Consider the following 13,005-nt stretch of genomic DNA (forward strand, 5'->3'; position numbering starts at 1 on the left):
ACTTTGTTTGCTTACACTTGGATAAAGGATTAAACTAAATTTATTATAGTCTAACCAAGTGGGGAAAAAAAAAAAAATTCCAACAACTTTCTCTAAATCCAGAGTAATTTAATAATAAGGTGGTACACCTTTTGGCAACTCATATAGGTAAATATGACTTCTCCATTGCTTCTGCCTTAGTATCACCACTTCTGGGGCTGGCTCCCACCGACGAGACCTCAATTAAGGTCGAAACTGGTCTGGGTAGTGGCCCTTCCCTTAATGCATAGCATTATACATGTCTGCAAGGAGATGTGCTTTGCATTATGGGAGATACTAAGACAGAGAGAGAGAGAGAGATGAGAGCTTGGTCCACCTTTACCAAGAGTTGCCTCAGTCCTGAAGATACTTCAGGCACAAACTTTGTTTGCTTACACTTGGATAAAGGATTAAACTAAATTTATTATAGTCTAACCAAGTGGGGGAAAAAAAAGCTTTCAAGATATGAAGTAAAGTGGAATGCATCAAAGATCTCATACTGATGTTATCACAAGACAAAAAGAAAGATATTGGAGTTTCACTGAAATTATGCTCAACTTCGGCCATCTGAATATAAACCTTAGCTACAACTTATAAGACTGTTACTCAACTTACTTAACTGTGATCCCCATTACATAAGCAAGACCACAAACACACATGCACTCAACAATACCAACACATCCATAATAGTTTAAAATGGCAATATTTTCTTTGTATATACTACGAGATAACTCATGGTTGACTGTCTACATTAGAGAGTCGACAATGAATTATCTCGTCTTTCTCGTGCTGAATTTGGTTACATACTACAAGATAATTTGTAGTCAATGCATGTATTTCAAACGGGGAGAATGGGGATGATTGGCATACCGTATTTACTCGAATATAACTTGCCCTCGCATATATCTCGCACCCCTGATTTTACTCTACGAAAAGAGAAATTAAAAAAGTTTCTGTACTTCGCATACGAAAATAGTTTAAAACTAAGAAATATATAGCGAATGTTGTTATGGCAGTTTCAGATATTTTGGAATTCGGTTGCAGAGAATCAGCATTTCAACTCAACAATTGTTGGCTTACCTTTGTCATTGAGTCATGCAATCTTCTTAATAATCATATGCACTTCTTCATAGATGAACTATCTCTACCGGCCGAATATGGCTGTCCATTTTTTGCTCTGCTTTCACTTCCCTTTAGCCATTCGCATAGGATTGTTCATTAACATATCTCAAATCTTGTAAAATACATGTTGGTAAAGAGATTGAAATATATCACATGATGAAGTTGGGCAGCCGATCGCATAAATAATGTTGATAAATGCATCCATTTTATGAATAATATGAGCAATCATAAATTATAATGAATACTGAGGATTTAACTATAAATGTCAATTTAATTTTTTCCTGAAAAACTTTCGTTTCTGAAAATCTTTGCACGTATCTCATACCATGATTTTTTAACTTTAATTTTTGGGAAAAAAGTGAGAGTTATATTCGAGTAAATAAGGTATGAAGTAATTACAATGAAATAAATAAAACCTAAATACTCAAAGATCGGAATCAAGGAGTTTCATGCCGAATATAGTATAACTATAAACGTATCAGCGACTACTAGCATAAGCTAAAGCACATAGTACAAACTAGGGCAACTCATTACAAAGGTGGAGAAAGTTCTGATCACTATTCTTAGTATTTTCCATAATGTAAAACCCATCTCCTAGGAGATGTATGATATTATACATTACAGTGGGAGGTCACTACCCAGACCGGTTTCGATCTTTATTGAGATCTCATCAGTGAGTAGTTTCTCCACCTTTGCAACGAGTTTGCCCTAGTTTGTACTACGTACTTGAACTACGTGCTTTAGCTTATGCTAGTAGTCGCCGGTTTATAGTTATACTATATTCGGCATGAAACTCTTTGATTCCGATCTTTGAGCTTCTTATTCGGTTTTAAAACAATGTGGGGTTTAATATCCCCTTAATTAAAATAATGTTTTACATCGCCGAAATGAAGCCTATTGGCTCTTTATTTTAAATAATTTAAATAAAACCTAAATACTTTTTTAAAAGGGAATAAATGAGAAAATAATACAACAGATTTGTAAAATAAATACAGAAATTGCAACACTGGATTTGTACTAGCATGTTTTCAGAGTTCGCCTACTTATATTACTGCTTCAAAATTTCTAGACTTGTGGGAGAAGAGAGTGAGCAGCACCAAGGTCATGCTAACATCAAGACACAATTACCATAACCTGCTTATTTTTTTTCATACGTGTAAAATAATTTTTCTTCATGAGATGATATATGAGATAACTTGTGGTAAAACATGTTGTAGATGGTGCATATAAAAAAGCATTTATCCATTCATCAACTACAAGATAATTAAATTCTTGTTCCTTTACTTAAAAAAGTTTGTAGCTTCAATGATAAATTTCCCCCAAATTTTTCTCTCACCAAAATTATATATTTTGGGGGAGAAAAATACTAAGAACATTTTAGTGGCAAGTTAATAACTAGCTTGTGGTAGTTGCATGGTTGATGTTAGTGCATCTTTCAACCAGTAATATTACCATGTACGTTATAAAAATTTTTGCAAGAAAAAATGTTAATTGTTACAGTGACTGTATGAAAAATGTAACAGCAGTTATATACTTTTGAAAAGAAAATACTAACAATCTATTGGCACCAGTAGCAAGACACATTTAGGCCAATGACAGTCAACATGTTCAAGTAACATTTATGTCTTTACGTGTATGTTTTTCTAAATCTTTTCTTTATCCGCATCTAATGAAATGCTCTGACAGTAGGACTTAAACTAGTGTCATGAAATTAAGAGTAACATTTTTTTTTCCCCATTCAATATTAATTAGCTATATACACTATGCAAAATCCACATGTGTTATCATTAGATAAATGATAACAGTCACTGATAAAATCTTAAGATGAATAATTCTGGTAATAAAAATATACTTATGTTTATATAAAATATAACCAAATATAAACAAACTTTCATATAAAATGTAAATCAAATAAAATTATGCCATACATTTTAAATAAATTATTTATAAATATACCTTTACTTTAGCTGCTGCAGCTGCTGACTTCTCTTTAGCAAGAGCTTCTAAACGTCTTTGTTCTTTTTCCATCTGTTCGGCAAGCTCTGACATTTTTCTCCTCTGTTGTTCTTGAATACGTCTACTGCGTTTAACAGGAGTTATCTGTTCCTCAGGGTCATCTTTTACTTCTTGAATCTGCTCTTGAAATTTAGTAGTAGTCTGGCCTTCACTTTTTCCTTTTACTTTATTTTTTCCTCTTGTTCTACCACGGCTTGTTGTCGTTCCTCTTTCACAATCTAAAATTTCAAGGAATCCTTCTGGCAAAGTAAAATCAGTCTGATTGTTATTATCAGTAGAATCTTGTAAAATAATGGTACTATCTGTGTTCCCTTTAGTTGAATCTTCCTGCAGTAAATCAGTAGCTAAAGATGGCATGGTAATATCATTTGTTTTTTCTGAACTTCTATCAGTTGTATTTTCCTCAATATTTAAATCTGTATCCTCTTTAGGAGGAGAAATTTTCTTTTTTTGGCGCAAGTACTTTTTATTACCAAATGCTTTCTTTTTCTTGCCCCTTTTCTGACTCAAGCTAGAATTACTGCTCCTCACTTCACTCTTCGTTTGATCTGTGGCTTTATTTTTGATGCCACCTTCCTGTTTTGTGATAGGTTTTGCTTCATAAACTATTGATGTATTCTGCTTTGCTGTTTCTGTCATTTGAGAGGATCGTGTTTTTCTTCTGGTGCTATATGGAGCTTTATCATCAGGAAGGTCTTTGATTTTTTCAACGTTATCCTCATCTATAATTTTATCTTTGTCTTTTATCTTATTTTCTTCCTTGATCTTAATTTCATTACTTTTATTTCCTTCCACATTATTCAACTCTTTAATTTCATCTGCAATTTTATTTTCTTCAAGATAAGCTTCACTTGTAATTTCATTCACTATATTTGTTTTCCCTTTAGTTAAGTTTTCACCATTGTTATCTATAACCTTTTGTTCATTTTCTATAGTGCTAATTTCAATATTAATTTTATTGTGTTTATTATCTTTAATTTTATTTTCTGTAATATTTTCCTTATATTCTTCCTCAATTTCATGTTCAATAATGTTGCTTTCTTTTTTAATTTTATTTTCTTTAATGACATCTTCCAACTTAATTTTACTTTCTTTAATAGCATCTTCCAACTTAATTTTACTTTCTTCAAAGGCACCACATTCATTTTCTTTAATAACATCTTCTTCCTTTATTTCACTTTCCACAACAGAACATTCTTCAATTCTTTCACCTTCTTTAAGGAGATCATTTTCACTTATTTTGTTTTCTGTAATGGAACCTTCTTCCTGTATTGTGCTTTCTTTAATGGAGTCTTCCTTTATTTTGTTTTCTTCAGTGGAATTTTCTTCCTTTATTTTGTTTTCTTTATTTGAATCTTCTTCCTTTGTGTTTTCTTTAATAAAATCTTCCTTTATTGTGCTTTGTTCAACAGTATCTTCTTCTTTTATTGTGCTTTGCTTAATAGCATCTTTTTCCTTTATTTCTATTTGTTTATTAGAACCTTCTTCCTTTATTTCAATCTGTTTATTAGAATCTTCTTCCTTTATTTCAATTTGTTTATTAGAACCTTCTTCCTTTATTTCAATTTGTTTATTAGAACCTTCTTCCTTTATTTCAATTTGTTTATTAGAACCTTCTTCCTTTATTTCAATTTGTTTATTAGAACTTTCTTCCTTTATTTCAATCTGTTTATTAGAAACTTCTTCCTTTATTTCAATCTGTTTTTTCAAAGCATCTTTCTTTATTTCAATCTGTTTTTTCAAAGCATCTTTCTTTATTTCAATTTGTTTTTTCAAAGCATCTTTCTTTATTTCCATCTGTTTTTTCAAAGCATCTTTCTTTATTTCAATCTGTTTTTTCAAAGCATCTTTCTTTATTTCAATCTGCTTTTTAGCAGCTTCCTCCTGTATTTCAATCTGTTTTTTAGAAGCTTCCTCCTTTACTTCAATCTGTTTTTTTGAAGCATCTTCCTTTACTTCAATCTGTGTTTTAGAAGCAACTTCCTTTATTTCAATCTGTTTATTAGAAGTTTCCCCCTTTATTTCAATTTGTTTATTAGAACCTTCCTCCTTTATTTCAATTTGTCTATTAGAACCTTTCTTCTTTATTTCTATTTGTTGAATGTTATCTTCTTTCCTAATTTCATTCTTTTTAATGTTATCAACTTCCTTAATTCCAATATGTCTACTGCAATTGTCTTTCTTAATTTCAATTTTATTGCTATCTTCTTTGATTTCACTTTGTTCTTGGCTATTCTTTTCCTTAATTTCACTCTGCTTATTCTCTTCCTCCTCCTCAATTTCACTCTGATTATTGGCTTCTTCCTTAATTTCACATTCTTTAATTACATTTTCTTCTTCAATAATTATATTTTTGTTAAGCATTTTTGATTCAGTCCTTGCTTTGGTTTTATCTATATCTTTGATTTTATTATCATCATTTACTTTACTTGCTATATTTCCAACATTAATTTCAATATCTTCATTCATGTCATAATTAGAGACATCTTGATTTCTTAAAAGGGATTCTGGGTCATACTCTTTCTTCAACATCTTATCTTTTGCATTATCATCTTTTTCATTTTCTTTGCTAATATCAACTGGTGAATGAATAACAGTACTCCTTTCTTCAGAAGTAGTATTATTGGTTAAATTTTTTGATTTTAAAAGATCTGTGTGCTCGTCAGAATCATGAATATCTTGTTTTGACTGAATTGTGCTATTATTATCAGTTATATCATTTGAAAACTTTTCACACAGTTTAGGTTCAGTAAGGGAGGGTAATGATACAACATTCTTGTCTTTAACAAGTTTATTTCCTTTTATCTCACAAATGACAGATTCCCGCTCCTGACTTTTAGAAACAGCTTCTAATTGAAACTTTTTTTCTGGGTTGCTGTGTTTGTAGGAATTACAATTTGCATCATTATTTTCAAAAGAATGTGCCTCTTTTACAACACTACCATCTCTAGAATTATCTTGGTGTGTTGCATTTAAAGGTGTGCCTGCATCTATGAAGGAGCTTACTTGTATTGACAATTCCTTTGTTTCCGCAAGCTGAACAGCAGACGAGATTTTCATAGATATGCTCTCTTGGTTGCTTTTGCTACTTTCATTATCAATTTTGTTTCTATTGGAATGTATACATACTGATTCTGAATTAATAACTACATCTTTATGATTACCAGTAAGAACTGGGCAAATTTCTTGCATTTTATTAGCAGTATGCATTGTTATGGTTGATGTAGACAAGGGAGTATTATGTGGAGCACATTTGTTCTTTTCATTTAATAAATTACATTTTACCACTCTGAGATCTGTTTCCATTTTTGGTGAAATAAATTTATCCTTATTACTTATACTTAAATCCATTGGAGAAGAATCTTCAGCTGTGCCAAGATAAACAATTCGGCCAGAACTACTTTCCAATAGCTGATCACTGTGAACATCTTTTGAAGTGGTATTATGTGAGCAATCTTCAAAATTTTTACTTATTAATTTTGGCTTTGGTATCTCACTAAACAGGCTATTTATATTTCTATTTACATTTTCCATTTTGTGACAAAATTTTAGAGAATCTGGAGTAACCAGTTTCTCATGTTTGGCATAACTCTGACCCTCATTACCATCTGTATGAGATACATACACTGATGCAATATGGGAACTGCTGATGTTCTGCCTGTTATTAGAATTTAAAGTAGGTACCGAATCTTTGGTGGTTATTAAAGAAGGTATTGTTTGTTTATTACTATTTGTTTCAACGTTACTACTTTCTTTACTTGGTTTAGCAAAGTGCAAAATATTCCTGTTTTCATTTCTCATATTTTCTTCAGAATCTTCTAATTTTCCTCCTTTTATATCTTTGGACTCAATTTTAGTTACATCTGAAAGTGACCTAGAAGACTCATATTTACTTGATTTTACTTTATCTTCTGATGCTTTAATATCTAATAAGGGATTTGCTACTACATACTCATTTCTATGAGATGACAAATTATTTATTAAAGAAATGTGAATACTCTGCTCTCTATTCATTTTTTCACTATTTGAAAGATGAGAAGTATTAATTTTATGGTGTTCTGACTCTTGTACTTCTTGAATTTTTTCTTCTACTAGTTTTGAATTTACAGTGTTTTTACGAAGTTCACTACTAGAAGAAGTTAAGTTACACGATAACTCTATGTATGTACTTTCTTTTACGCTTAAACTTTCTTTTAAAGGTTTAATTTCTTCTTTCACAACTGCAGGAATTTCTAACGATAAGGTTTCTTCCCGAAATTCAACATTTTGTATCTGTCTGCCAATGACAGATTTCTCTTCAATATATTGATTTGCATTAACTATTTTAGATATAGCTTCATCTTTACTGAGCCTTCCTGTAAGAAGATAAGAATATGGTATAAAATAGGATCTATTAAACTATGCATATCTCAGTAAGTGATTTTTATTATGGAATTATAACTCTAAAACTTAACACAGTTATGTGAGCATCCATTTACAAACATAATTTTATGCTCATAGCCTGTATTTTGAATTAATAGCTTTTTTTGCTATTAATTCCATTTCATTAAACTTTTTAAAGAAAACCAATTTAATTAAATTAAAATGCTTATTCATAACAAACTATTTCTACAATTCCTATGAGTGTACTGCAACAACAATAAATAAGAAAAATACACACACACACATACATACATTCAGGGCTTGACAAATTATACAAAATCCTAATTGCCATGAAGAAAATATACTTGCAAAGAGGAGTCCCATAAAGTGATTAGTGGTGCTGTAATGTGGTTTGGAGAATACTTCTGCTGTGCAAGAACCATGCCAGTAACAAGAATAGAAAGAGCAGTAAAAACAACATTGATTTTTTGGAAAATATAAATGTTATTAAATAAAAAATAAATTTCAAAACAATTTTTTTTTTAATTAAAAAAAAAAAAACTGCAGAAGAATGTGCCTAATCTAAAGGGTTAGTCTACTAACAAAAAGTAATGTAACATATTTTCCAGAAAATCAATATTGAGCATCACACATTAAGTTTCTAGTTGTAATTTTTTTTTTTCTGTAGTCCTTTATATGTGCATCTTTCTTTTTGGTCTTGTTGAATCGTTCTTTGCTTCTTGACAATGATTAATGCCTCATAGTTATTACAAACAGCTAAAACAGACTGGAAACTTGATGTTAACAAGAGGTGCAATGAAAAGTACAAATTTCATTAGATAACTAAGCTTATGTGAATACTAGGTAAAACACATTAAAAAAAAAAAAATGACTGAATACACAGCGTACCCATTAAGTAATGAGATAACAATTATTATATCAAAACAAAGAATTATATTTGGAATTGTCAATTTTTTTTTTATATATATATTTTTTTATGTTGGGCCCCATATACGAGAGGTCGAGAGGTTGGCTGGTCAACCTATAGTACTTTAGTACCGTATATGGGTAGTGGGATGAAAAAGGAGAAACTTGTTGACATTCGATTTAAAAGCCTGTATATTGCATTCCTTGGGAAATACATCAGGGGAAGACTGTTCCACAGTTCAGCAGTAGCAGGGATGAAGGAGGAGGAAAAGAAACTTGCTCTGTGGGTTTCAAGGTGTACTGTGAAGGGATATTGGGCGGTGGATGTACGTGTTCCAATGGATTTAGTACAGAGTGCAGGAATTATTGATGCTGTTTCAGATGAGCATTTTCCATGAAAATATTTATAGAATATACAAATTGCAGAGACTAAATAATTACACAGATTCAAAATAATCTCTCTCCAACTCCACACAATGTTTACATCTGTTGTACAGGTGTTAAAAGGTACAATGAAAATCCTGAACGGGAACCTCCTTCAGTGTCTGAGTCGCACTGCACTGCATTGAATGTCTCAATATTGTTGCAGAGCTCTCCTTTCAAGGCATGCTTTATCTTCGAGAAGAGGAAAAAGTCTGCAGGATCCAAATCTGCGAATGGGGGGGGGGGGGGGTGAGTCACACAGATTGGCTTTAAAGCTAGAAACTGCTTCACAGGCAGCACACGAGCGTGTTGTTGTGCACCAGAAACCAACTGTTGTTGCGGAACAGTTCTTTCCTGACGACTCACAATTGGGCATACAGATATTGGATTACTCCTAAATATTGATCATTCAATGTGGTGCCCTCAGGAACAAATTCAAGGTAGATCCCAGCAGTGTCAAAACAAAAAAAAAAAAACATTGTCAACGTGATTTTTGCAACCTGACTTTTTTCTGCCTGGGAGAAGACATTCCACGCCATTCAATGCTTTGGTGTTTCATTTCCAGATCAAACTGAAAACACCAATCGCCAGTGACAATTCTTTGTAACACATCATGATCTTGATCAAGTGTATGGATGATAACATGCAACCTGGTGATCTCTCTCTCTCTGTTCATGTGTCAACATGTGCAGCACAAACCTTGAACAAATCTTCCTCTTGTGCAAATCTCTTTCTAAGATTAATCTGACAATTTCCTTACCGACACCAAGTTGTACAGCGAGTATCCTAGTGGTTATTCACTGGTCATGGGCAACAATTTCCTTAGCTTTCACCACATTTTCATTTGTCCATGCAGAAACTAGCCATGGTCCATAGCATGGTTCATCAGGGACTCCCTGGGACTCCCTCCTCTCTTTAAATGTTAAAAACCAGCAACACCGGTGCACAGCAGTGTCATCGACAAACTATTTTTAGGTCTTGGTATACTTCTGAAATAGTTTTTCCTAATTTACAGTAAAATTTTATCACAGCTCTTTGCTCCATGATGCAATTTTCTGACATGCTCCACTCTTACTTCAATGGTTGCCACAAGAAAATTGCTGCATCACCCGACTTGAAGTTGCACCTGCAATTACAACACACTGGCAGTCAAAACCATAAACACTTTGTTACTTTAATTCAACGGGCTGCCCTGTAAAAAAATTAACCTCGTTACTTAACAGGCAAGCTATATATTATACGTTTTTAAATGTAAGGCATCCACATGTCACTGTACTGGCAACTTTGTTAACAATGTGATATATGGATGCAGTACATTTAAAATTTTATAATGTTCCGTAATTTTTTTACACTTTTTTTTAGAGTGCTTTCTGCAGACAGGCCATGAGATAGTATCCTTTCTTTTCTTATATAGGGGAAACAGGACACACGATTCCTATCAGACAAAAGGAACATAAACGACACATTAAATATAATAACAATGGTGAAGCTGGCCTTTCTGATCATGCCCTGAACACTTTACATAGAAATGACTGGAAAAGCACCAGTTGTTTAAATCACACCAAAACATGGTATGAACACAAATTTAAGGAAGCCTGTGAGATTCTTATCAATCACCCTAATCTGAACAATAATGATAGCCTAAAAATCCCAAGCATATGGAAGAAATATATTCTACCCACGGAACCTTTCTCCCCAAGAGTTAACTATAAACAGGATTATAGATAATCCAGAATCCTAAATCTAATATAACAATTGTAATGTTAAAAATAAGACATCATTGTTACTGTAAGAAAACTATCTATAAGAAAGAATGTTTCTCTCATGTTATCTTAAACAGAATTTAGCTTTGATGTAGTTTCTAAATAATTAATTTGTAATTTTATCTGTATTTATTTATTTATTTTATTTTGCACTAGAAGTCATGCCAGTAGAATAACCAGTGATCAAATCATTGTTTTTGTAGTTCACTGTGTGAAACATAACTCAGCTTGTCCTCGTATATTTGTATATAGTCCATATGATGACCTAAATATGAAAATCGAAACGTTGGGAAATTATAACACGGTTGAAAAGTCCATAATTTCTAAAATGAATGCACGAGATATTATCTATCAACTGAACCTGTTGGTAACATGTCAGAAGGCTTCCTGACCAGCTAGCAAATAATCTTGCTGCTGCTTACTCTACCATCATGCTGGAGTGAGTTCAAGTATACATCAGCTTACAGTGGGCAAGACAGAAACCACACTAGGACTGGAATCTGAACATTCCCCTGTGTGAAAGTTATGCACGAGATCCGAAAAGTTCTCAGCCTAACAATGAAAAAACGAATTTATGATTTCAAAATTATTTTTTATTTTTCAACATAATCTCCCTTAAGACTAATATATTTATTCTAGCAATGCTCCAGCGTCATTATCCCGTCCCTGTAGTGGTTCTCAGTAAGATCTGCAAAATACTCCTCTACAGTTGCAATCACCTCTTGATTCAAAGAAAAAAACGCTGACCAGCGAGGAAGAGTTTTAGTTTTGGGAAGAGATAGAAGTCAGAGGGAGCCAAATCTGGGGAATATGGTAGATGTTCCAAGAATTCATAGTGCAGATCCCTTAATTTTCCTGGTGCCAAAACGCCTTTGTGGGCAGGTGCATTGTCCTGATGAAAGATGATTTTTTTCTTCTGCAAACCAGGTCTTTTCTCACAAAGTTTTTCATCTAGTCTGCTTAAAAGATCGGAATAATATTCCTCGGTTATTGTTTTACCCTTTTCAAGATAATTAATAAACAAAATGCCTTTAGCATTTCAAAACACCGATGCCATGACCATTCCTGCTGATGGAACTGACTTTATCTTCTTTGGCACTGAACAACCGACTTTTGTCCACTGTTTTGACTGCTGTTTGGATACTGGTGTGTAATGGTGAATCCAAGTCTCATCTATAGTAATAAATTGACACACGAAATCAGTTTTATTCTTGTTAAAACGCTCCAAGCACTATTCAGATTTTCATGCGAGTGCGTTTCTGATCTGCTGTGAACAAGCGCAGCACACATCTTGTGCAAAGCTTTTTCATTTGCAATTCTTCATGCAAAATATATCGTACACATTCTTTTGAAATGCCTATAGTCTCAGCACTTTCACGCACTTTGACTTGCCAGTCACCCAATACCATATTGTGCACTTGATCGATGATTTCTGGTGTTGTTACACTTTTTTTGGACGTCCTTCATGTGAATCATCTTCAAGGCTAGTACAGTCTTGTTTAAATTCGACAGCCCATATCTTAATTGTCGAAAATGAAGGAAAAGAGTGTCAACAAACTTTTATGAACTTCGAATAAATTACTTTTGGCGTTAAACCTTCTTTTTATGAAGAATTTTATAACCACATGAAACTAAATTTTATCCATTTCAAGGGATACAGACAACGTTTTTGTTTCAGACAGCTGTATAAAACAAACTACTTGATAGAATGACTTGCAATTTCACATGGATGCTTATGACAGATGTACCATCTTAGAAAAAAAAATTTTGCTGATAGTGTTGCCATCTATGGTCAAGGCAAAGAACTTCACAGATCACTCTCTCTCTCTCTCTCACACACACACACACACACACCAGGGGGCTCGCCCCCTGGTGCCCAATCCCCCCCCCCCCCAAGTTCTGGGCTGGTAAGCTGGTAAGACAAAAAAAGTGATATAAAAACGCTTCAAATTTCGGCTTATCTTTTTATATATATAGAGTAGATATATATCAGGAAAATGATCATGATGATTATGTTGTATGTACTGTTAGTTGTGGATGAATGCCAGGCTGACAGTCTGTGAATGAGGGTTTCACATATGAGGGGAAGTCTGATACAATCATATTTGTTTAGGTTTGGAAACCTTCATTTACAGGCAGTCAGCCCAATGACCAAGAACTTCCAATCAAAGCTAACAGCTGGTGCAATTATGACTGACTATTATTTCTGCTCTCCTAATTCCAAGCACTACTCCAAGTAATTAACTGAAATTATTCTTGCAGGAATAAAGGACTTTATTACAAGTCATATTCAAAAACCCCAGGGTTTCAACAAATGGTCTGAAGCAGTCAAAAAACAAAAATTTGGTATACATTCAACTGCTCAAAATCTGTA

General features: G+C 33.0%; 1 protein-coding gene across 1 annotated transcript in view; it reads right to left on the reverse strand.

Moving 5' to 3' along the window:
• The window catches only part of LOC150093110 (uncharacterized), a 532,180-nt gene that overhangs the window by 352,061 nt on the left and 167,114 nt on the right, over positions 1-13,005 (reverse strand). The window contains exons 6-7 of the mRNA XM_090414155.1: positions 5,325-7,511; positions 3,097-4,466 (exon numbers count right to left, since the gene is read on the reverse strand). Coding sequence (XP_090270281.1) covers positions 3,097-4,466; positions 5,325-7,511 — 3,557 coding nt within the window. The remainder of the gene's footprint in view (positions 1-3,096; positions 4,467-5,324; positions 7,512-13,005) is intronic.

Source organism: Typopeltis vanoorti, chromosome 24, assembly GCF_054136105.1.
Source record: "Typopeltis vanoorti isolate ZY-2024b chromosome 24, IOZ_Tvanoo_1.0, whole genome shotgun sequence".
Classification (NCBI taxonomy): domain Eukaryota; kingdom Metazoa; phylum Arthropoda; class Arachnida; order Uropygi; family Thelyphonidae; genus Typopeltis; species Typopeltis vanoorti.